At 57.2% G+C, this 24680-nt stretch overlaps 2 protein-coding genes across 4 annotated transcripts in view; one reads left to right on the top strand and one right to left on the bottom strand.

The window, feature by feature from the left end:
• HSD11B2 (hydroxysteroid 11-beta dehydrogenase 2) lies at nucleotides 1–6487 on the top strand. The gene is made up of 5 exons (XM_025369614.1): nucleotides 1–394; nucleotides 4559–4771; nucleotides 4887–5072; nucleotides 5178–5315; nucleotides 5518–6487. Exons 1-5 carry the CDS (start codon nucleotides 130–132, stop codon nucleotides 5931–5933), a joined length of 1218 nt encoding a protein of 405 aa, XP_025225399.1. The 5' UTR covers nucleotides 1–129; the 3' UTR covers nucleotides 5934–6487.
• A 468-nt stretch (nucleotides 6488–6955) lies between these two features.
• Nucleotides 6956–24680, bottom strand: part of ATP6V0D1 (ATPase H+ transporting V0 subunit d1) — a 44588-nt gene continuing 26863 nt past the window's right edge. For 2 of the 3 annotated variants that reach the window (XM_025369617.1, XM_025369618.1), the window contains 7 exons: nucleotides 22772–22943; nucleotides 13451–13629; nucleotides 12012–12091; nucleotides 8199–8276; nucleotides 7896–8072; nucleotides 7718–7795; nucleotides 6956–7614 (listed from right to left, as the gene is read on the bottom strand). In XM_025369617.1, the coding sequence (XP_025225402.1) occupies nucleotides 7453–7614; nucleotides 7718–7795; nucleotides 7896–8072; nucleotides 8199–8276; nucleotides 12012–12091; nucleotides 13451–13629; nucleotides 22772–22943 (926 nt within the window). In that variant the 3' untranslated portion in view covers nucleotides 6956–7452. Of the gene's footprint in view, nucleotides 7615–7717; nucleotides 7796–7895; nucleotides 8073–8198; nucleotides 8277–12011; nucleotides 12092–13450; nucleotides 13630–21457; nucleotides 21581–22771; nucleotides 22944–24680 lie in introns of all 3 variants that reach the window. The other variant, XM_025369616.1, reaches the window with a different exon arrangement.

Raw genomic sequence — 24680 nt, forward strand, 5'->3', positions numbered from 1 at the left:
AGAGGAAGCCTGTGTCCCTCCCGCGCCTGAGGCCGGTGTTCCCCCGCACTCCGCGCCCGGGCCCAGACTCTTTCTCCCCGATCCCCGGCCCGGCCCCCGCCCCGCCCCGCCCCAGCCCGCTGGGCCGCCATGGAGCGCTGGCCTTGGCCGTCGGGCGGCGCCTGGCTGCTCGTGGCTGCCCGCGCGCTGCTGCAGCTGCTGCGCTCAGACCTGCGTCTGGGCCGCCCGCTGCTGGCGGCGCTGGCGCTGCTGGCCGCGCTCGACTGGCTGTGCCAGCGCCTGCTGCCCCCGCCGGCCGCACTCGCCGTGCTGGCCGCCGCTGGCTGGATCGCGTTGTCCCGCCTGGCGCGCCCGCAGCGCCTGCCGGTGGCCACTCGCGCGGTGCTCATCACCGGTGAGTGCGCGGGTCGCGGAGCGCGGGGACTCCAGGCTCGAGGGCGGGACTAGACACTCACAGGACTGACTCCTCATGGGCACGGCCAAGGCGGGCTCCCCAGCGCAAGAGTGGGAGAGTTCTCCTCCCCGGGGTGCAGGGAGCGAGCCAAGTAGGGAGCGCCGGGCACCTCCCCAAGTCCGGGTTCACTACCTGCTGCTGCAGGGAGTGTTGGAGGGAAAGTGAGACAGGGAGTGGGCAGGTTCAAGAAGGAAACTGACTGCTGGCTGAGAAGAGGGAGCCTCCTGGAGTTTGAGAGTTTATGCCATTCCCTTCCCCAAGAGAGCAGTTTCAGGGGACTTCGGAGGCTTTGAGAAGGGAGGATCGTTACCCCTTGAACGCTGCCTGACATCCCCACCTGAGACACCCCATCTCCCATTCCTGGGGCCAGAGGGAAGAGCTTAGATGGGGAACTTCCCCACCCGACCCAACCCCCACTGGCTGGGATCCTTGGAGTTCAGAAAAGCTTGAGGTCACCATGAGGGGCAGCTGGACATTCAGCTGTCTTTCTGTGTAGCCATCCACTGCCAAACTGCTGAGGCAGTAGTTCGGAGCCTGCACCCAGCACCCCACCCCCAAGCCCTCCTGGTCCTCTGTGCCCAGGAAGGAGCTCTTGGAGAGCTGGGCTCAGGTGCCTCTGACCGTGTAGCTGAGCTCCTTTGTCTGAAGCAGGGAATAAATCTGTCACCAGAGGGAGGGAAGGGGAAGGGGGGGCTGCAGGCCCTGCCGGAAGTGGGGAGGGGGAGAAAGGCCAGGGGGCACTGACTCCATTGCATGGGGGGAGGGGCAGCCTGGTGTCTCCCCCAACACCCATGGGTTTGGACAGGTGCTCTAGGCTTTGTCCTTGCATTGCGCCTCGGCTGGGGCAGCCAGCAACCTGGCTTCTCAGAGACCTGGGTCTACTAGACGCCCTGTGTGATCAGATGGAGCTGGGAGAATTTTCCGGAGGAGGAAATCCTTGAGTGGGGCCCTGGAGGATGAGTGGAGATAAGTGGAGTATGAAAGGGATCTCAGATCAGAGAAAGGATGTGGGACAAAGGCTTAAGGCAGGAGTACACATGGCCTCTGCAGGGGACAGCCAGTCTGGCTGTGGGGGTGGGGAGAAGGGGATGTGAGGTGGTTTCCCTGGGACCGGCCTTGAATCAGGTAAGAAGTCAGACTGCTGAGGCAGAGTAGGGGGGAAGGAGGCACAAGGGCCACACACTCCAGCAAAGATGGTAGAGATGGGGAAGCGTTCGGGCTGGACAGGAGAGACCCAGGTTCCAGGAGCAGTGTGAAGCCTCAGCGGACCCCAATTTCAGGGGTTTGAGGAAGGAAAGTCAACAGACACCCCTGGTATGAAGTAGGGGCTAGGTTGTGGGCTCTGCCTCTGGGGACAGGGCAGATCCCTTCCTGCTTTCTTTATTTGTGAGCCACCTCAACAGGACCCAGGCCATCTGCAGGTACTAGTGGCCTAGCTGGGTGGTCTTTCCTGAGGTCTCACCTCAGGCCTTTGTGCTGCTGCTGTTTCTTCTGGCTTTGAGCCTGAGAGAGAGGTAAGAGGAGGGATGCTTTCTCTAACTTGGGCTCACCAGATCTCTGGCGGCGAAGCTGGGGTTGGGGGAGAGAGGACTACCCAACCTGCCCTGTACAAGCATCAGGAAGCCTCCAAGTTTCCCAGGGCCCTCACACTTGGGGGTTGTCTCTCAACACCCAGCTGGAAGACAAGTAGGTAACCAGGTTCGGCCCCACCTGCCAAGAACACTGTGTCTTGGGCCCGGTGGAGCTGCCACTCCCCCTCCCCCTCCTAAGAATGCCCAGAGAACCACTTGCCGAGGCTACTCCTGGAGCTCAGCTGTGGAAGCAGGGTTTGGGCTGAGGGTCAGGTGCCTGTGTGCGCGCATGTGCACCAATGGGTGGTAGGGATTGAGCCCATTGTGAAAACATCCAGCCAGGTTGGATGTACAGGTATCTGAGGGTGTGCACATGAGCAAGAGGGTGTGCAAGATGTGGGTGACTTGGGACCACAGACCTGAGGCCTGTGGTCAGCTCAAGTCAGAATTGGGAGGTCTGTTTCCCTTGGGAGGACCTGTCTGCTCTGAGGGGGACCCGGGCAAGTGCACGTATGCATGTGTGTGTCTACACACACACACACACACACACACGCACACACACATGCTTGCCTCCCTCTCCAAGGCAGACTTGCCTGGGGGAGTACCTCTCCTCAGCAGGAGCTCGAAGCACCCTGCCCAGTGCTGTTTTCAGTAGAGGGAGTGGAGCTGAGATGGGGAGACCGTACTGAGCAGTCCAGGAGTAGGGAAGCAGAGCTGCTTTGCAGCTTCTATTCCAGAAAATGGGGGTTGGGGGGCAGGGTTGAGGGCCAGGGGTGGGGGCAGGAGCAGAACAGAAAGCCTCCCCACTCACTGGCCTTTCCCCTTCCCTCACTGGCTGCCCATGGAGCCAGGATCAGCATGGGAACAATCAAGGAGGCAGGGGCTTATCAGTACTATGGACCCCTACACTGGCTCTGCCTGGTGGTTCTTCTCTCTGCATACCAAAGACAGAAATTAAGCCTCCAAGAGTGGTAACTAACCTTGGTCACACTTGGTGGGTGTGGGAAGGGATTCAAATGTGGGTCTGTTCGCTTCTTCATCTAGCATGGTCCCTGTCCTGGAGGCAAGTAGTCTGGGGCTCAGAAAACACCCGTGTTGCCACTGAGTGGAATTCCAAGGGTCTGGGTGAAGTGGGGATGGGCCTCCAGCTTGCCTCCAGCTTGCCTCCAGCCTGAAAAAATAGTCGAGCGTGTTGAGGCTGGGAAGGGAGGTGGGGCTCATGTTATACAGGGCCTGAGCCAGGGAGCTTGGGCTTCATTCTGAGGACTGTGGCAGCCTTGGAAAGGTTTGCAGCACAGAGGGATATTGTCATTTTTGGAAAGATCCCTTCAGCTGCTTAGGTAGAGAAGGGCTTCAAGAGGGCAGGAAGGGACAGGAGTAGAGAAGAGGCTGCTTCAGAGTCCAGATTAAGGGAGGAGAGGCCTAGGCAGTCAGAAAGGAAGAGAAGCCGGATGTGGTGGCTCACATCTTCAATCCCAGCACTTTGAGAGGCCAAGGTGGGAGGATCACTTGAGCCCAGGAGTTCAAAACCAGCTTGGGCAACATAGTGAGACTCCTGTCTCTGCAAAAAAAAATTAAAAACCAGCCAGGCAGGCTGGGCGCAGTGGCTCACACCTGTAATCCCAGCACTTTGGGAGGCCGAGGCAGGCAGATCATGAGGTCAAGAGTTAGAGACCAGCCTGACCAACATGGTGAAACCCCAGCTCTCCTAGAAGTACAAAAATTAGCCAGGCCCATGGTGACGCACACCTGTAATCCCAGCTACTCAGGAGGCTGAGGCAGGAGAATCGCTTTAACTCAGGAGGCGGAGGTTTCAGTGAGCTGAGATCATGCCACTGCACTCCAACCTGGGCAACAAAGCGAGAGTCTGTTGTAAAAAAAAAAAAAAAAAAGAAAAGAAAAAACCAGCCAGGCGTGGTGACACAGGCCTGTAGTCCCAGCTACTCAGGAGACTGAGGAGGAAGGAATGCTTGGGCCTAGGAGGGGAGGTTGCAGTGAGCCAAGATCATGCCACTGCACTCCAGCCTGGGCAACAGAGCGAGACCCTGTCTCAAAAAAAAAAAAAAAGAAAAAGAAAAAGAAAAGAAAAAGAAAAAGAAAAAAAAAAAAAAAAAAAAGAAAAGAAAAGGAAAGGGAGGCTCCGTACTAATACTATGCCTGTGCCTGTGAGCTGTGACCTGAAATCAAGAAAGCAGAACTACACTGGGGCCTGGGACTGTCCCAGACCTGACCTATGTGGATTTGGGAAGCAACTTAGCATTACTAGGCCTTAGTTTCCTCTTCTGTAAGCCACATTGGTAGGGCAGCCATGGGAAGTCAGACAGATGACAGCTGTCACAGAGTTAGGGCCCAGGGCTCAGCTAGAGGGGCAAAGCCTGCCAGGGATGGGCCTAGGGAAGGAGTTAGGGTCGTTGATTGCTGGTGGCTTGGGTTTGCAGGGGCCTGGATCCCATCCAGACCCTGGTGATTGTGGGGTTGTCTCAGGCTAGGCTGGGCCACAGTGGAAGTTCACTGACTGCCCTGCCCTGGCCAGGCTGTGACTCTGGTTTTGGCAAGGAGACGGCCAAGAAACTGGACTCCATGGGCTTCACGGTGCTGGCCACCGTATTGGAGTTGAACAGCCCCGGTGCCATCGAGCTGCGTACCTGCTGCTCCCCTCGCCTAAGGCTGCTGCAGCTGGACCTGACCAAACCAGGAGACATTAGCCGCGTGCTAGAGTTCACCAAGGCCCACACCACCAGCACTGGTCAGTGGCAAGTGTCCACCAGGCAAGGGCATGGCAGGGCAGTGGGAAGGACACGGGGACTGGAAGTTTGCTGCTGGGCTGACCTGAGGCTTCCTCCTCTGCTCTGTGACCTCAGGCCTGTGGGGCCTGGTCAACAACGCAGGCCACAATGAAGTAGTTGCTGATGCGGAGCTGTCTCCAGTGGCCACTTTCCGTAGCTGCATGGAGGTGAATTTCTTTGGCGCACTCGAGCTGACCAAGGGCCTCCTGCCCCTGCTGCGCAGCTCAAGGGGCCGCATCGTGACTGTGGGCAGCCCAGCGGGTGAGTGCCTGCCCCACTGGAGCAAAAAGGAGCCCCCTGGGGTGAGGGAGGGCTTAGGGAGCCTCTTGCCAAAGCTGAGCTGCCCCACTCCCAATCCATCCACAGGGGACATGCCATATCCATGCTTGGGGGCCTATGGAACCTCCAAGGCGGCTGTGGCACTACTTATGGACACATTCAGCTGTGAACTCCTTCCCTGGGGGGTCAAGGTCAGCATCATCCAGCCTGGCTGCTTCAAGACAGGTGGGAATCAGGGCTAGGGGTGGGGTGGGGGTGGGGAGTGGGGCTGGGAATGGTCTTATGGGGGCAGGTCAACTTTGATGAACAGTCGTGGTTTTGGTTGGGGGGTGTGGTTTTGGCTGGAGACCTGGCGCAGGTTAAATAGTCCTAATCGACTTTGGCTCCCCTAGCTGACCCCGCTCTCACCTTGCCACTCCTTCCCCAGAGTCAGTGAGAAACGTGGGTCAGTGGGAAAAGCGCAAGCAATTGCTGCTGGCCAACCTGCCTCAAGAGCTGCTGCAGGCCTATGGCAAGGACTACATTGAACACTTGCATGGGCAGTTCCTGCGCTCGCTACGCCTGGCCATGTCCGACCTCAGCCCAGTTGTAGATGCCATCACAGATGCGCTGCTGGCAGCTCGGCCCCGCCGCCGCTATTACCCCGGCCAGGGCCTGGGGCTCATGTACTTCATCCACTACTACCTGCCTGAGGGCCTGCGGCGCCGCTTCCTGCAGGCCTTCTTCATCAGTCATTGTCTGCCTCGAGCACTGCAGCCTGGCCAGCCTGGCGCTACCCCACCACAGGATGCAGCCCAGGACCCAAACCTGAGCCTCGGCCCTTCCCCAGCAGTGGCTCGGTGAGCCCTGTGCACCTATGGCCCAGCCACTGCAGCACAGAAGGCTCTGTGAGCCCTTGGTTCCTCCCCAAAAACCCCCAGCATTACCATCCCCCAAGTCTGTCCTGGACCCTAGCCTAAAGGATCCTGCCCCCACTTCATGCCCACTGCCGATGCCCAATCCAGGCCCGGTGAGGCCAAGGTTTCCCAGTGTGCCTCTGCGCCTCTCCACTGCTTCATGAGCCCAAACAGACCCTCCTGGCACAACACTCTATCCTGCAGCTTGGAGAACTCTGCTGGATGGGGAGTCTCGTGAAAGACCTCACTGCAGTCTTTCACAGGACTCTGCAGATGGTGCCTCTGCAAACTAAGGAGTGACTGGGTGGGTTGGGGTCCCCCTCAGGATTGTTTCTCAGCACCAGTGCCTCAGTGCTGCAATTGAGGGTTAAATCCCAAGTGTCTCTTGACTGGCTCAAGAATTAGGGCCCCAACTACACGCCCCCAAGCCACAGGGAAGGTTGTACTGTACTTCCCAATTGCCACATGTTAAATAAAGACAAATTTTTATTTCTTCTAAAATGCGGCAGGTGCTGTTTGGAGGGGGTGACTGGCTGGCTGGCTGAGTGACATGATGTGGCCGTGTGACAGGGTGGCAACTCCTGGGGCTCAGCATGGAGGCTGGGGACTCCCCTGGTAGACTCTGTGATTCACACCTCCCCCTCCTCCACTGACCTGGGGCAAATCATTTAAGACCATGGGTTTCCTCATAGTGAAATAGGGGTAATGACCCTGATCCCAATTGCTTGAAGCAACTGGAAAGGCCAGGGGGGCCTCCAGGGCCAACACCTAGCTTCCCAGGCCTGTATGCATCTGAGCCTCCAGCAGAAGAAGGAGCTATCTTCCTGGAACTCCCCAACCCTGAAGAATCTGGGCTGCTGACTGAGGGAGGGAAGTGGAGGCTTAGGCAGGGTTGCTTAGCAAGGTGGGGTCACAAGGGAAGTTAGGGGTCATGGAGAGGTACTAGGGTCTAAAGGAGACAGCAGACAGTTGGGCTTAGAGAGGGCAGTTTTATTGTCTCAGAGGGGCAGGGCTGAGGGAGGGAGCTGACAAGCAACATCCCCCCAGGCCCCAAGGACACACACACTCTATCCTTCCCATGGGCCATGGCTCTGGGAGTGACTCACAGAAGGGAGAGGAGGCTCGAACTGCCCCCAGCCCCCAGGGTTCTCAGGTTAGGGAGTTAGGGAGGAACATGAAAGTGACCACATGCTTCTTAGACACATCTGCGGCTGTAAACACAGGGCTGAGGGGGCCTCCTTGCTCTGGAGGGGGTCTTGGTCCATCCTTGGTGGGGGGTGCCCAGCCCCTTTTCAGGCCTAAGAACAGTCTCTAAGAGGGTCAGGAGAACTGGGCAGCCGCTAGGACAGTGTACTACACCCCGGGCAGGCAGGTGAGCCACAGGCTTGTCACAGACCACACACACACACGCACACACACACACACACACACACAAAGAGTGCAATTGAGAGCCTCGGGCCAGGACACTAGAAGATAGGGATGTAGTTGTCGATTTTGGCGCGGTGGCGCTGGGCGATACATTCAGCGATCCACACAATGTTGCGACACTCCTGCTCCTTGAGCTTCACAAAGGCATAGAAGACACCAAAGTGGAACTGGTTCAGGAAGGCCAACTTGTTCAGCTTTACCTGTGGACACAGGAAGATGTGGTATCCAGGTGGCCATGGCCACAGAGTCAGGTCTAAACCACCAGGTTGGCCTCCCTCTGACAAGCAGACCCCACAGACTCACCTCATGCTCAAAGAATCGGTCCTCCAGCGTCTTGTCTCCAGGGTTGCTACCTGCACCCTCGAAGAGCAGCTTGTACTCCTGGCCAGGGGGGTGGGGGAAAGCATGAGCATGAGGGTTCTGGGTGGGTGTGCTTGGTGATGACACGCCCACCCGCTGTCCTGCCAGCTGGGGCACTCACCGGGTAGTAATCGGCCACGTTCTTGACCTGCTCATAGTCATCAGCCCGAGCCAGCTGCGCCAGGCCCTCAGGGTAGAGCCGCCCACAGTGTGGAAAGAGCTTGGCACGGTCCTCTTTGGACAGCTCTGTGCCGAAAGAATTGATGGTGATGATGAAGGCGCGGCGGTCTGCTTCAAACTGTGGAGCCAGTGCACAGGTAAGGAGAGAGGGAGGAAGAAGAAGGCAGTAGCCAGTCAGTTGGCAGAGCCTCCCCAGGCCAGGGCTAGCGGGCACCAGCAGGCAGGAGGGCGGGCAGGCACTCACCTCTAGGATGGGGCACATGGCATCGGCCGTAGTCCCGCCCAGTAGGGTGCAGAACTTGTAGAAGGACTCCAGGTATGCCTGTGCAGAGCATGCAGCTTGCTCAGCACAGGCAAGGAGGCTCTGGAGGGCCAAGCCCTCATAGCTCCCTCCTCCCCTCCCTAGCCCCTTTCAAGGTGGGTACAAGCACACCCATGGATGGGCCAGGGCAGCCCTTACAGCAAAGCCAAACACTTCTGTGAATCAGCCAAGTGGCAGCTGCCCATAGCCTCCCATGCAGGAGGGCCAGGGCAGGGCCCACTGGACTGTCTGCTTCAGCCTACAGTCCCCTTCACCCCCTCATCTCACAGAAGGCTGGGCTCGCAGGGGTCCTCTGACTTCCCCCTGCTGCTCTGCCTTCCTTTTCCCCAAATCTTTCCAAACCTCCCCTTCCTCAGCTTCTGAAAACCAGGTGTGGCTGGATGTGGTGGCTCACGCCTGTAATCCCAGCACTTTGGGAGGCCAAGGTGGGTGGATCACAAGATCAAGAGTTCAAGACCAGCCTGGTCAAGATGGTGAAACCCTGTCTCTACTAAAAATATTTTAAAAATTAGCCAGGCATGGTGGCGGGCGCCTGTAATCCCAGCTACTCGGGAGACTGAGGCAGAGAATTGCTTGAACCCGAGAGGCAGAGGTTGCAGTGAGCTGAGATCATGCCACTGCACTCCAGCCTGGGCGACAGAAAGAGACTCCGTCTCAGAAAAGAAAAAAAAAAACAAAACAGAACAGGTGTCCGTGGGCTGGTGAGGAAAGGCCACACCTGAGAGTCCACAGGGATGGCAGGGACTGAGTGACCCGGCCCTCTCTGCCACCCTCCCTTACAGAACACCTCCTCCTCCCATCCTCCAGGCAGTCCCTCAGCATCACACAGCAAGAACAAAATTGTCAGGCCAGTTCCTGCTGAGGGATGGTTATTGCCTACACAGACGTCAGCTGGGCACAGTACAATGGCAGGCACATGGGCTGCCGGCGGGAACAAGCACTCCCTGCCCAGGCAAATTGGATCTGCTGGGCATGAGGAAAGAAGAGGTCAGCCCAGGCCCCAGGTCCCTCCCAACGCTCACTCACAAGAGCAGCCATGCTTCCTCTCAACACCTCTCCATGCCAAGGAAGGTGGATGATCTTACGGGCCCCATGGGGAGCTCCCTTGTAATGGCCAGCCTCCACTTAGACCTCCCTAGTCCCATCTGCTGGCATGGGCTCAGAGACTCTGGCTCCACAGGCTAGAGATTATTCTTCCAGGTTGCAGGCAAGGGCTGGATGGCGTGGAAAGCTTTTCATACTGAGGTCTAAACTCCAAGGTGTGGAGACCTTTCCACCAACTATCAGCCAGCTTGGGCTCACAGGCTTTGCTGGGTGGTGCTCCAAGAGAGATGAGATGAGACCCAGGAGTCTGTGAGCCCAGGTCTGCCCTGGCGGGCAACGCTGGGCAAGCTTGACTCAGGGGAAGGCCTGAGAGTGACCTCTGGGATCACGGGAAACAAAAATCTAGGACAGGTCAGGGAGTAAGAAGCCTGGAAGAGAGGGTTGACCCCAGCACAGAGGATCTCAGGGATCAGAGGGCCTGGGTGGCAGAGATAGCTGCCAACCCCTCCCATGGTTTGGTGGTACCTTTCACAGTCCCTCTAGGGGCCTGTCCCCACAGTCACCTCCTTCCCTGTGGCCAGCCAAGCTGGATATGTCAAAAATCCCACAGCCTGCCCCAGTGGGGCCTGCACTTCCTATTTGTGGGGGAACAACTAACCAGGTCTTGGGCTCCATGCCCTGCTACCTACCCAATTGCTTAGCCAATCTGTACCAATCCCAGGAGAGGCTGATCCCAGGGTCAGGGAGGCTGGTGGGACTCTTCTCTGGAGGCTAGGGCAGCTACAGAAACTGGCAAGATCCCAGCAACCCCAGTACCAAGGTCACCTTCCCACCCCCACCCTGTCCCCTGGAGTCTGCCAGTCCACGGCTGCTGCACCAGCTGCCTACTGTTCCCACCCGCCGGGTGGCTGAGGGTCCACCTAATCTCCCATCTGTGGTCATCGGGCTGGGACATTGCCTGACAGGCTGGCAGTCCTGGCACAAGGCCCACAGCATTGGGTCCATGTTTACGAGCTGGTGCCTGGGTAGCCCTCGCCAGCAACTCCAGCTAGAACCAGTCAGGCCCGGTGAGGGCATGGGTGAGGCTGGCGGACAGCCGCACCCCTCACCCTGTCTCAGGGCAGGGAACCCGGCAACAGGCCAGCTAGGCGCGTGCGTACACACACACACACACACAGACACGTATGTTCTCTCTCCTCTCAGCTAACTGGCTGGCCTGTGCCCTATTAGTGGAGTGGGTGAGAGCACTCACTTTTGCAAACAAGCTGAGCCAGGTGTGATCCCTGGCACTGCCAGTGACTTATTATGTGGCTTTAGGCAACCCACCCTACTTCTCTGAGCCTTCAGTTTCCCCATTTTCACATGGGGATAATGACACCTTCCCAGTTCCTAGTGCAGTCCAAAGGATTAAAGAAGCTGACGACCTTCCCACCTCTGGTCTCAGGCCTTCTAATCTGCTCTCCACGTTGTGGCTAGAAGGGGCTTTCTGAGAAGACTCTGCTCTGTTGGAAACCTCCACTGGCTGACCCTGCCCACGGGACTATGTTCAAACTTCTGGCCTTACATTCAAAGCCCTGGGTAACTTGATCCCATGCCTGCCTCTTCTTCTAGACTTCTCCCCTGTCCATCTGGAATGTGTCCTTCCACAGCAAACTGCCTGCCACTTGGCGCATGCTCCATGCTTTCCTTCTGCACGTGTTGGTCCCTTGCCGACACCACTGCAACCTCCAGGCAGGCCCTTCCCCTATCACCAGACCTACAATGTGCTCTGGCCCAGGCCCCTGCAGGGAGATTGGCGGGCCTGGGCTCAGGCTGCAGCCGAATGTCAGCCAGCTTGCTCCAACCAGGTCAGGAGAGGACTTTCACCCAATAGACAGGTGAGGTCAGCAGGTCCCTTGGCCGGGGTCATCCTCAGCCCCGCTTTGGGGCCTGCCCACCACAGATCCATGTTCCTGACTATAGCCCGTCTGGGGTCCTGGCGCTATGTATAGCTCACTGCCTCACTGCAGCCAGAGCACAGTCTATCCCAAACACCCCTAACCTAACTGGTCTCGGGCTTTTATTTTTTTTAATTTTTAAACCTTCCTCTCCTCTCCGGTCCCCTAGCTCTTTAATCTCTTTGGGCCAGGGTAGTGCTGACCCAGAAATCCTGAGCCCACCTTCTATCCCTAGGGGTTGCCCAGTCTATGCTACAGCCTGGTGGGAGGCAAGAGGTGGGCAGGGGATGAGGACAGTGGGAAACGGCACTGACTCCAAGCTTGGGAACCTATGAGGGACATGAGGACCTGGCTATGCCTCGCCAGGTCCCTCCCGCCACCATAACTGAGCACAAGTGCCTGTCCTTGCTGGCAATAGCTTAGGTAGGGTGGTTCCAGGGTTTACGGCCTGGGTGGTAGCCCATAACCCTCCTGGATGCTAGGGGAGCTGCTGTCCAGGAGCCAGCTGTAACAGGCCAGTGGTGGAGCACCAGTCACTCCTGCTGATTTCATCTGAGCCCGCCACAGGCACTATGGGATAGAGAACCTGTTCCACACAGCCTTGTGCCCAGCATGGGAGCCAGATAAGCCCCTGGGATAGGAGCCTGGCATAGCTGCATCCTGTCCCAGCACCTCACATAAATCACCGCCCTCCCACTTCCCACAGCCCCACCCACCGACAGGCCAATCGCCCATGGCTTGTGCGGGGCATTACCTTGTAGAGGGTGTTGCGGATGATCTCAATGTTCATCTCGTCAAGGTCCTGCTCTGAAATGCAGTCCTGGAAAAAAGCCGCTGGGGAGGAAATGTGGTTTGAGGGGTGGGCAGGTGGTCTAGGCCAGAATCTTGATGTTCAACTGCCCTACATGGCACAGAGTACCTGTGCCACAAGGCCCACAGGACTGGGTACTGAGGGGTCCCCAGCCTGGGCTGTTGCCTTGGAAGTGGCAGAAGCAATGCTCTGGGCCATGTATACTGACCTGAGTTTCTCCTGCCTCCTTGCTCCTAAAATTGATTTATAAAGGAGGCAGCTAGCCATAACATGATCTAATCACCGCTGGGGCAGACCCAAGCTCAGACCATGCCAAAGACAGGCTTGCATAAGAGGCCATGACATCCTCCCTTCTGGAGAAGCAGCTGTGGATTCGGGGCCTAACGCCTACTTCTTTACACCCCCCAGGAAGGCCTGGCGCCCACATTTGGAAAACCAGCCTCCTCCTTAGGACAAGTCCAACAGCAGGGTAGGCACAGACCAGTGACCCAGGAGGCCACTGTGGGGTTGGAAAGAGAGGCCAGAGCAGGATACAGCACCCTCATCCCTCAAGAGGGCCTACAGACTCACTAGTCTATCTCTTCTTTAAAGACGGAGAAACTGAAGAAGCCACAAACAGCCCAGAACCAGCTCAGAGCTGCTGGGAGAGCCTATGGCAGACAAGGTCAGCAGGTAGGGCTCAGGCCTCTCAGCTCAGAACCTAGTGCAGCTTAGAGGCCTGTGGTTCAACCCTGGTGGCTTCTTGGAGGTGGTACCCCAGGCCCAGGACTCTGGCTACGAGGACACTTAGTGCCTTCTCCTCAGCCTCCTAAGCAGGCAGGAACTAGCACTGCCTAAGCAGGGCTCTGCAGGAAGCTCTTAATTCCCCTTCCCTGGCTTCTGACACGGACCTTGCATCCTGCTGGACACTGTCTGACCTGACCCAGGGGACCTGCTCAGTGGAGGGAAGTGACAATGTTTGCTTCGCTCCTCTGCCTCACAGCCAGCCAGTCACTCTGGCTCTGCTCAGGTTCCAGCTCGCAGAAGCTCCATAGTCTATAGGAGCTCCCAGGACTCCAAGGGACCTGGGCCTCTCTCTCACTTCTCCATGAGCTCAGCCCTCCTCTGCACTCTGGGAAATCAGACTGCTTCACAAAGTGAGACAGTCCCAGTCAGACCCTGGGGGAGCCTGCCTGGCCCAGCAAAACCAACAGGACAGGAGCAGAAGGGGGTGAAGTGAGGAGAGAATGGGAGGAGGAAGTTGAAGGGCAACAAAGGTAAGCAGTAGTGTGCAGGTCTCACTTTCTGGCTCAGGGTCATCCCCCAGCGGGTCCACAAATCCCACCCTGATGTGCTGATGCTGACACCACTGCCCACCTCCCATGACCAACACAGTGGCTCACCGAGAGGCGTGTCCACCAGAATGGCATTGTAGAGCTCAGCAGGTGTCTGAGCAATGTTCACGGCCTCCATCTGCTCGAAGCTGCCTAGTGGGTGGCACTTGGGTACAAGCTCAGCAATGGAGCGCTGGTGCAGCGTGCCCGTGATGAGCAGGATCACGTTGTCGATCATGTAACTGTAACTATAGAAGGCAGGCAATAGCAAGGAGCCCATCAGGGTGGGGGCTGGGAAGTCCTGGCATAGCACCATGCCCTTGCCCCCCTGCACAGGTCATCATCCCTTAACAATGTGTGCTGACTCATGGGTGATGCAGATAAGCACTATGAGCTCTCCCTCCCCATGTTCCTCTCAAGCTCCTGACCAACCCCACAGCCAGAGGCCTAGGACAGACACAGCCCCCGCCTTTGGCGGGGTAGGGGATTCATGCCCTGTGAGGGATTGGGACACAAGTTAACTACCCCACAGCATGAACAGTGTTCTAACAGGACACGGGAACTGGGCACAGAAGGTGAGACATGCAGCTCAGCCCAGGGGTGAAGAGTGTGAGAGCCTGGGAAATTAAAGGGCTGGGAGAAGAAAGCGTGTTCTGGGAAGAGGGAACGGCATGTGCAAAGGCCTGGAGGCACTCACTGAGTGACGGATGCATTGGAGGAACTGGCATGGTCAGGACTGGCAGAGGGAGAGAAAAGCGCAGCAGCCGGCAGCACAGGGCTACAGCAGGCGGGGGGCAGAGGCTGGGTCTGGAGGGCCCTGGCTTTGTTTTGAGCACTAGGGATCTATGAGCAGGGTAAACAGGGGAATTGCCATCCAGTTAGGGTCACTCTGTCCCCCAGTGGGGACAGAAGAGGAAGAGGCAGAGATGGCGAGGGGAGGAAAGGCTGAGGAGTGGAGTGGAGAGAAGCTTCTCCAGGGAAGGCCAGCAAGGAGCCAGTGGGGGTTCTCTGGAGTAAAGGCCCAGGTCAGGCAGACCTGCACAGCCCATGCCAGAATAGAGAGCTGTCCTCTTCCTTTAGGGCCTGAGGCCAGGGCTGGGCATTCACCCAGGATGGCCTGGATAAGACCCAGAGACCTGAACAGGAGGCTGGGTCAGGTCGATCCCAGGTCGAGGCTCTCACCACTCTGCCCTGCAGAAGGCCAGCTCTGTGGGGTGTATGGGCAGCAGAGGGGGCTGTGGAGCTGGAGAGGGGTGGGACTGCCCAGTTCAGACTTGGCAAGGGACAAGGCTCTGCCTACAACCAGCTACAAAGGGGCTGGGGCAGAGAGTTCTGTGTAGTCACCTGTGTGGGGATGCAGTGAAGGGCAGAGAGCCCCAGGCCACAGTTAGGCTGCAGTAGCCACAACTATCCTCCAGTCTGTCACCAGAGATGAACTCAGGGTACAAGGGAGCTAAATGAGGCCTAGGGGAAATTCCTCCAAGGTTAGGGTGAGGCACCTATGGGAGGATAAAAGTTGGGGTGGAGGCTGCTATTCTGAGCTGGGCACTGAGCACAGGTCTTGTTCTAGCTTCTGAGTGAGCCAGACCTAGGCCCCTGCCCTGTGACAGGACCTTGTGCAACCAGTGCTCAGGCTGTCCAGGGAGGACCTTGGTAGGAGGTGAGTTCCCCCATACTGAAGAAAGAAAGGAGGGGAAGTGGCAGCCCAGGGCCCAGGCCTCAGCTCAAAGCACTGGCCACTGGGGGAGCTCCCACAGGGCCCTCCAGAAAGGCGGCAGGAGGAGAAGGCCCCAGCTCCTGTCCTGGCCTGACCCCTACTCCCCCTGCTTGCTCTACACTCCCCCTGCTTGCTCTACACTCCCCCAGCTCCCACCCAGCCTGGCGCCCTGCGAAGACCTTTGCTCTCCTGGGCCTGGGGCCAGGCAACTGCCCTCTCTCCGCCCCCAATCTGGCTGGGTCAGCTACAGGATGTGCACTGAGAAGAGACAGTCCCCTAACTCCCAACCATAACTGAGAGCCTCAAGCAAGGCCCACTTGCAGCTGCAAGCCAAGAGGCCCAAATGGGCAGCCTCCTGCCCCCAACCCCACAGTGCTGACAGAGTAAGAGACCTCAGAGCTCACCAGAGCTTTGGGTCATGGTCTGCAGCCCCAGTCTGCATCTTTTCTACCCTGGACAGCACATACGCCTCCTGCCTATGAGGCCTCCAACATCTCACATACCCCAGAACCCATGCTGCATATGCGCCACCCCACAATACTCTAACTGCACCCCATCCAGCCCCAGTGTAGCCTTGGTGCTCCCTGAGACAGCCACCAATCCCCTGCCCCCAAGCTGAAGGATGCTTTTTTATGATCTCACTCCCTTTTGGACAGGAAGAAGGAGAAAAACACACCCAAGGCCCATCTTATCCAAGTGATCCCACAACCACTAGCATTACCAGCCCCACTGTCAGAGCAGATAAGGCCCAGAGAAGGCCAGCACCAGGCCCTATCACACCACAAAGCAGAGGAGCTCCCTGTCCCCATGGCCAGTGTCCACACATCTCCACCCATGGCCAGGGCCCCCTGCCTGGCTCTACACACCCCACCTAGTCTCATTTTCTCAGAGGGATCCCCACCAGCCAGTTTCCTCTTTTTCAACCTCCCACTCCTTGTGTCCCCCGCTCAGGGCATCTGTTTATGTGGGGGAAATGCTGAGCCTAGTAAAGGCCACTCACAATCACACCACCCCAGCCCCTTCAAGGCCCCCTTCAAACCCAAGCCAGGCCAATCATGGGTGATCCTGTGCCAGGCCCAGCACTTTCCTTCCCGGGCTGGCTATAAGCTTGTTGCTGCTGCAGCCCTGTTTTTCTCTCTTGCCCAGTGAGGGGCAGAATCCTCTTTTTCAGGAGATGAGAGGCAGGACAGGCCTGGCAGAGATGAGGCTGGCCCAGCAGTCTGCCTTTCTCCCAAGGCTGAGGCCTTCGGCAGACAGGGAAATCCTCTTCCTCCTTGCCTGGCCTAAGCAGCTGCCTCCCTGCTCCCAGAAAGCCACTCCACCATTCCTCCCCTCATTTGGCCTCAATAGGAGGGAATAAGGTTCCAGCTGGTCAGTGTCTCCCTCCAGGGGAAGACAGCTGGGGAGTGGAGGGCCGGCTGCCCGCCAGGCCAAAGAGGCCCTTGTGGGGTGGGGGTGGGGCCATCTGTATTCCTCTGCCCAGAGGCCCTCCCTTGCCCTGTGCCTTCAAAACTCAGTTTGGGTCCACAGACCTCTTAGTTTGGAGTTGAGGAAGCCACTTCCTCCAAGAAGCCTTCAGAGTCCCTAGCCAACCAACCCTGCCCCTCTGCTGTGCCCTTTGGTGCCACCTGCTGGAACAATATGGCTTCTCAACCCTGGGGGGCTGGTCTGGTGCTGGTGAGGCAGCCATGATGCCTGGGTACCCCTGCCAGCCTGTCCACTGCAGTCCCCAGCAGGGGCTCGGGTGAGCTGCTAGTGACAGTATCTGTACTCAGTCACATCTGGGTCCTAAAGAGCCCTGTGCAGGGTGGAAAGTGAACACAAATATCACTGTTTCTGAGCCCTGTCCATGCCCTCAGCATACCACCTCTCAAGACTTAGTTTCTCTTCCATATCAAGATAAGTGAGGGCCAGCCATGGTGGCTCACACCAGTAATCCCAGCACTTTGAGAGGCAGAGGTGGGAGGATCTCTTAGCTCAGGAGTTTGAGGACAGCCTGGGCAACATAGCAAGACCTCATTTTTATTAAAAAATCAAAAAAATTAGCCACTTGTGGTGGCATGCACTTGTAATCCCAGATACTTGGAAGGCTGAGGCAGGAGGATCACTTGAGCCCAGGAGATCAAGGCTGCAGTGAGCTATGATCATGCCACTGCACTCCAGCCTGGGCAACAAGCAAGATCCTACCTCAAAAAATAAAATAAATAGAAGATGAGGGCGGATGCGGTGGCTCACGTCTGTTATCCCAGCACTTTGGGAGGCCGAGGCAGGTGGATCACTTGAGGTCAGGAGTTTGAGACCACCCTGGCCAACAAGGCGAAACCCCGTCTCTACTAAAAATACAAAAATTAGCCAGGTGTGGTGGCACGCGCCTGTAATCCCAGCTGCTCTGGAGGCTGAGGCAGGAGACTCACTTGAACCTGGGAAGCGGAACTTGCAGTGAGCCGAGAATGTGCCACTACACTCCAGCCTGTGTGACAGAGTGAAACTCCATCTCAAAAAAAAAAAAGAGAATATGAGTGAGGTGTGGCTCCAACAGAGATAATGAGCTCTAACCTGCTCATAAAAGTCCTGCCTCTCCCCGAGGCACAGTTGGGTCCTTCCACCTGGTCTGAGCCTTCTGGGCCTCACGGAGCTCCTGCATGCTTGACCCCAGGCCCAGGAAAAGAGTGGCAGTGCTGGCACTTCTTCAACGCAGGTGCCAGGTCTAGCCCAGGACCCTGAAACCACAGCAGGCCTACAGCCCCCAACTGCAGAGTCCTGCCACGGACCCAGAAACAGTGACTGTAGATAGCAAAGACAGGAACTGGCCAGGGGAGTGGGGGCCAGAGGAACCTGATGCCCCTCTGTGACCAAGCAGGGCCCCAAGGTTGGGGTGACAGGTCCTGGAGAAAATCACAGATGTGCTGACAGGCTCATTAGGCATTTGAGGCCACTGTCCTGGGACAAAGCCTCTTTCCAGTTTCCCACTCCAGGCTGGTGGCACTGAGGCCCCTGACACAAGAGAAATATGGGCTCTCAGATCCCCCAGGTGGTTCAGGTTACCCATGCCCAGGCTCTGTCAATGGGCACCTGGGCTAGGCCCCCTCCAGGGAGGCTCACTCATTCAAAGACAAAGGCCTTTAAAGCCCACCTGGGACTCCCCAGAGGCCACACTCACTCCTCCCACAAGTCTCTCAGCTTCTCTTCCAGGACCGACTCTCTCAAGGGAAAACATCATGGAATGGCCCAGATCAAAGTCCCCTCCAAGGTCAAAAAATCCTGACAGACACTATCCCAAGTCTCACAGCAAGGTAATGACTGGGCTTGGGCACAGTGACATAACAACATGTTAGTGGCATGAAACTGAGCTAGATCCTCTCAAGAGCACATGACGACAGTCTACTTTAGGGGCCCTATCTCAATCAGGCTGTCGGCCCCATGCCAGACAGCTGCCTCTTTTCCAGCCACCTACTCTCTCCAGTGGCCTATCCCCACCTGATCCTGGAGTCCTCCCAACGCTGTGAAGCCACCTGTGAACCCCAGTTCCATTTGCTAAAGCTGCTCACAGTCCTCTCCAGGCACTGTCTATACTATCACTGGTACCACCCCACTGCATCCAGGCATCTCCCTCCCAGCCCCAGGCCTGACCCAGACCAGGTACTGGTTATATGTGCAGCTGAAGGCTGGCCAGGACCTACAAAAGCAGTGGACACTGTCTCACACGGAAGGACAGAGGCAGCCTCAGCCAGCTCCCGCTTTCATCACCTCCTGGCAGAAGCCTGCTCCAGGCCGGGCGCGGTGGCTCAAGCCTGTAATCCCAGCACTTTGGGAGGCCGAGACGGGCGGATCGCGAGGTCAAGAGATCGAGACCATCCTGGCTAACATGGTGAAACCCCGTCTCTACTAAAAAATACAAAAAAAACTAGCCGGGCGAGGTGGCGGGCGCCTGTAGTCCCAGCTACTCGGGAGGCTGAGGCAGGAGAATGGCGTGAACCCGGGAGGCGGAGCTTGCAGTGAGCTGAGATCCGGCCACTGCACTCCAGCCCAGGTGACAGAGCGAGACTCCGTCTCAAAAAAAAAAAAAAAAAAAAAAAGAAGCCTGCTCCAGCCAGCCTGGGGCAGCTCCAGAAGCAACTACGAGGCCCTGAGGGATGGAGCTAAGGTGAACTCTGTGATGGTCCCGACCTCTGTCCCCAGCTGGGCCAACTTTGTGGGCAGTCAGGGCACTGTTATCTCAGGTCTTCACACCCAGGACGGGGCCTCTCACTGATGCTTCTACTACCTGGAGGACTGTACTCTCCTCTCTGGCTACATTCCTCTGGGTTTTCTAGAGTAGCTTCCTCCTTCCCAGAGTGGGCACCACACCTGGAGGCTGTTGTGTGGGGCACAGAGCCAGGTGCACCATGCTCGCTACTCAGGACATGTATAGTTCCCTCAACCTAAAAACCCCCTATTCCAATGCTTCCTTTAAATGCTTTTCCCCTCAGCCACACTAGCCACCTCCTCAGGGAAGCCAATCGTGAGCCCCAGCCTGGGGGAGCTCAGGCCTCTATGGAAGACTTCACCCCTTCCTGCAGCACTCCACACACACACTGGGGATGACCTGCTGGGACAGAGTGGAGAAAGGAGAGTGGCCAGAGAGGTAGGATTTAAGTCAGAGAGGCATCATGGGAGCAAAGAAATAGCTAGGTGACTGGGGGCTGGACACTGCAGAGTGGTCACACCTGGAGTGAAGGTGTGGGTCAGGGGTGGCTTTAGCCAGGGCCTTGTGGTGGAGTGATGGGACTGTTGAAAGCTCAAGGGATGAGGGAAAATGAGAGAACAGACAGTGAATGTAAAAGTTTAGGTCCCCTGAGATGGTTTTTAACTATTTGAGCTTGCTTAGATACTGAAGAGAAGAATTTGGAAAGGAAGGTGCCTGCACGGACAGGAATGCAGATGAGTGGCCACTCAGCATCCAGGGAGTAAGGTGAGGGCACTCAGAACATTGGTGGAAGGATCCAAGAGAAAAGGAAAGGCGCTTCTGCCATTGGAATGGGCTTCAGGGGGTGGGGGACAGAAGCAGCACTGGGAGGTATACGGGTTTCTACTGTCTTTGTGAAGAAGGTGGGCCATCTGCCCAAGAGGAGGCTGGGGGCAGGAGAGCAATAGTATAAGATGGGAAGGTGCAGTGCTGGTGGGGTCTGCAGGGTGCTGAGTAGGTAAAGCCAGAGTCTGCCAGGCAGAAACAAGCTGAGGCTGGCTAACAGGGTAAGTATGCATGCCTGGCAGCAAGGATGACCCCCCTCCCCCAAGGCTGGCTTCCCCAGCTTTCCTCCCCGCAGTGGAGGTAGGGGGAGGGCGGCTCCAGACTGGAGGCTGCTGGGATTCCTCCAGGGCTGGGGGGCTGCCAGCCGGGTGGGACCATGAGTTGGGCGGCCAAGAGAGCTGCGGATGTTGGCAGAAAAGTGCTCGAATGATGGACCAGGGAACCTCAGCTGGGGAGGGCGGGAAATGAAGACAGAAGGGGTAGCAGGGGAGGAAGCAAGGCCTAGTGTCCCGCTGAGTCCGGAACCCGTGTCCCACAAGGGACTGAGAGTGGGCTGGAGGGCCAGAAGGCTGTGGGTAGAGAGGGTGCCTGATTCAGCAATTTCAGGGGTGGAGCAGTTCCAGGTGGTGACATGGGCCTGGGCAGCCATCAGTGGGGGTGGCTGAAGTGCAGAGCAGAGGAGGAAAGGTGCAGGTCATTGGAGATGACTAGGTCATGGACCAAGCAGACACAGGACCTGATGGGCTGACACGTGACTGCTGAGCTCCTGAGTGAGGGCAGGAGTGAGTGGCTGGTAGGACTGTAAGCCACAATCACCCATGAATGGAAGGGATGGGAAGCGGCAGATTCGGAGAGCCTGCCACAGGACAGAACTTGGCTGCTTTAAGCACCCTTGGTGCTTGCAGCCAACCTCTAGCAAAGAGCTGGCAGTTGTGCAGCCTCAGTCACGCTCAGACCCCTCTCCAGTTTCATGGCCTGGCAGGCTAAGACCAAGACAGGCCAAAGGCTAGTTGCACAGGCAGGTGGGCCGGTGGGCAGTGGGATGGGTGATATCTACCCTCTGACCATGGACATGGGGTCAGGCCTCCTCCGGCCAGCCTAGCTGGCAAGGCCAGAACATTCACCAGGAAGCTAAAGCAGCCTTGTGCAAACAAGTCTCAGGCTGGGCTCTGGCAATAAATGTACTGCTTCCTGGTATGTCCTCAGCTCTGGCTTTGCAGCAAGGAACACAGAGACCCAGGCCAGGGAATGATCAACAGATGGGGAGCTGCAATGTGACCCCTAATGTGGCACCACAAGAGATACCCCATTACCAGCCTCCTTCCCCAGTAGGTCCATGTTGGCATACTTTGATGGTGGCCAGGGCAGCAAGGAGGCTCTCAGGGAAGGAGGTCTGTGGCCAGGAGAGGGCCTGCTTCCTAGCTTGGGCATGTTCCCTGGCCCTTCAGGTGTCCCAGCCTGTGACTCCTGCCTCAGAATGGAGCCCTTTGGCTGCAGCACTTCCTTGAGCAAGTGGATCCTGGGCAAGTGGCTCCTAACTGCAGGGGATAAGAATCAGGCCAGGCAGCAGGCATCTAACTCTGTCTCTGCAGGGACAAGTGGGGCACGTGTGCCAGGTCCCAAGGAGGACAGTGGAGGCACCATAATCAGGGAATGGTAAAAGCTAGACAATACTCAGAGAGCTCAGGGAAATGCTTCACATACTGCACACTCACATTCTGCCAATGCAGGGTACTCTCCTAGACGCTAGCTGCCGAGCATGCCTCTGCTCACCACCCCTGTGGGGCAGCCACCTAGACTGGGGCTATTTCTTTGTCCACCAGGACCTGGCTCATGGCTCTTGGGACATCCCTGCAAAGGGACCCTCTCTACTTTCCTATGCCCACAGACATACATGGCCAGCAGAGACTGCCCAGTCCAGGTGCCCTCCCCAAGCCTGCAGATCCCAAGGTCCTTTCCTCCACTCAGTTTCTCCAGGAGCTTGATGAAGGCAGAGCTGTGCCCAAGCGTCAGACAATGAAGATGCTGGGGCAGCCAAGGGTCATATGAATGGGGGCCTGCCTACCTGAGTTCCTGAGGGCTTGTGTCAGAACTGAGAAAGGCAGCTAGACGTTCAGCCCGCTCCCCAACTGTACTCCAACCCAATCTCCCTGAGACCCAGGGCCATGGTCAGAGCAGACAGAGAATGGGCCTAAGACCTTGGCCTTTCAGAGCTCTGTCCATCGCCTGACACCTGACCCCTGGCATGGGGAGTGGGGCCTGGTGAGTGTTTTGTTTGGGTGCTGTAGGGTAAGAAAAAGGGCTCCCACCTTCCCAGGTTTCCCTACCCTAGTCTATGTGATTGGGGGAAGAGGCTTCATCCAGCACTACTGCGTGGGACACTCTTGCCTGCCCACCATATCTTCAGCCAGTAGTGAACATGCTGGTGACCCCACTTTATAGGTGGTGGCCTGGAGGTCCAGCGTTGTTGAATGATCACGCACACAATCAGGGAGGACTCTGAAAGCAGGGCCCCGTGACAGCTGGCCTGACAGAGCTGTCCTTAGCTCTGACAGCTGACGTAGGCACGAAGGCAGCTGGCCTAAGCCACACTGGGGCCAGCTCCTGCAGGTGTAACTATCCTGCCCAGGTAAGAGGAGAAGGCGCCACAAGGCACACTCACGTAATGAAGTCTAGGAAGCTGGCGAGTGGCTCATAGGCGTGGTTCCTCATGTGGCGGAACTCCACCACCATCTTCTCCTTGAGCCGGTCATCGATGACTGACACCGTCAGAGGTGATGCCTCGTTGGCCAGGAAGTTACCATAATCAGTGCTCTGCAGATGCAGTTTCAAGTCTGAAACCCAAGGGTAGGGGGTGAGGGCTAGCCTTGCTGGGCCTCCCCAAGGGTCCCAAGTCCCCATTCCCACCCCGATCAGCCCCAGTTCTCCCCTGCAGTTGTGTCCCACTACTACCCTGACCTCCATCTCCCTGTTGGCTCAGGGCCTACCACAGGGCAATCAGCTAAGGCCCTGGAGATGCACCAGATCTTTGGGACACAATCCAGGACATGGGGCCCCAAAGTTCGAGCATAAGAGGAATAGTTCCTCCCCAACATGATCAGAAAGCCTGGGAAACTCCAATCCACAACCCAGTCTTTGAGGCCTTTCTGTATGCTAAGCTGTAGGCTGGCCCTAACCTAGAGCAGCTAAGTCCTGAGTCCTGCACTCCAGGGCCTCAGGGTCAGAGGGGCAAGCCAACATACCCCGAGGCAGACACAAGGCACATGAAATACAGAAGATGCCTAAAGCTGTGGAGTGGAGTGGAGAGGCCACCAAAGATCAGACTGAGAAGATGAGAAGGCCACAAAAGGCTGGGCCACAGCAAAGGGCAGGGGCAAGAAAGTATAAAGGAAACAGCCAGGAGGAGGGTGTGAGTGACAAGTGGCCTTCAGGGCAAATGAGTGGCATGCAGGGGAGGTGAGGCTGACAGGAAAGACTAAGCATCCCTTCAGAGTGGCCGGAGGCAGGTAGACCAATCCTGAGGGCTCTCCTGAGCATTCAGAGGTGGCCTGAGGGAAAAGGAAGGAGAGGCAGAGCAGAAGGGCCCGGGGGAAGCAGGCCAGGGAAGAGGCAGTGGGATCCTGATGAGAACCTAACAACACTCTCCCACAGTGTTTTGTTTTGTTTTTGTTTTTGTTTAGAGATGGCATCTTCCTATGTTCCCAGGCTGAACTTGAACTCCTAGGCTCAAGCGGTCCTCTGGCCTCAGCCTCCCAAGTAGCTGGGACTATAGGCATGTGCTAGCTAGAGTGATCTTTTTAAAACACAAGGCAGACCATGCCATTCATTGGCCTTAAACTCTCCCCTACTCCTACTTCACTCAGAAAGGGAGTCCCTTCCAGAGCCTTCATGTGGTGGTCCCACCATCCCCGCTCTACCTCTCTGACTTAGGTCCTGCGGTTCCCCCATGCTCACTATCCACAGCCATGTCCCCACCTCAGGGCCCTTCCCTGTCCCCTGGCCTGAAAATGGAGCTGTCTCCCTCCCTTCCTTCAGATCTTTCCTCACACACCCCCTCTTCAGAGGCTTCTCCACCAGCCCATCACTGTCCCTTCACTTGTGTTATTCTTCTCAGCAGTACTTATCCCACCCGATACAGGACACAGAAGCTCCCTTGGGACAGTACCAAGGGCAGTGGCTGAGAAGAGACCCAGGCACATGTTGGCGGAGGCTGGCTTGGAAGACTACATGCCTCTCCGTCCCCTGGGGAGGCTGCCCAGGGGATCAAAGGCAGAGCTGCACTTGGGACCACCTCCACACGCTGTCCTGGCCACGGCCTCCCCAGGTGTCTTTGAGGCTCAGGAGACCATGCTATCCTGGGTTGTTTAGAGAGGGAGAGAAGTGAGGCATATAACCCTCTACAGGCTTAGGGGACCCCGGTGATGCCCCTCCTGCTGTACTCCATCAGGAGAAGACAGCCCCAACCTGGAGTCAGGCATGCTAAAAGAGAGATGGAAGACAGCATGTTGAAGGTAGGGGTATGCACAGGTCTCTGGAATGGACGCCTTCCACCTGTATCTCCAGGGGCCTGG

Source organism: Theropithecus gelada, chromosome 20 (assembly GCF_003255815.1).
Source record: "Theropithecus gelada isolate Dixy chromosome 20, Tgel_1.0, whole genome shotgun sequence".
Classification (NCBI taxonomy): domain Eukaryota; kingdom Metazoa; phylum Chordata; class Mammalia; order Primates; family Cercopithecidae; genus Theropithecus; species Theropithecus gelada.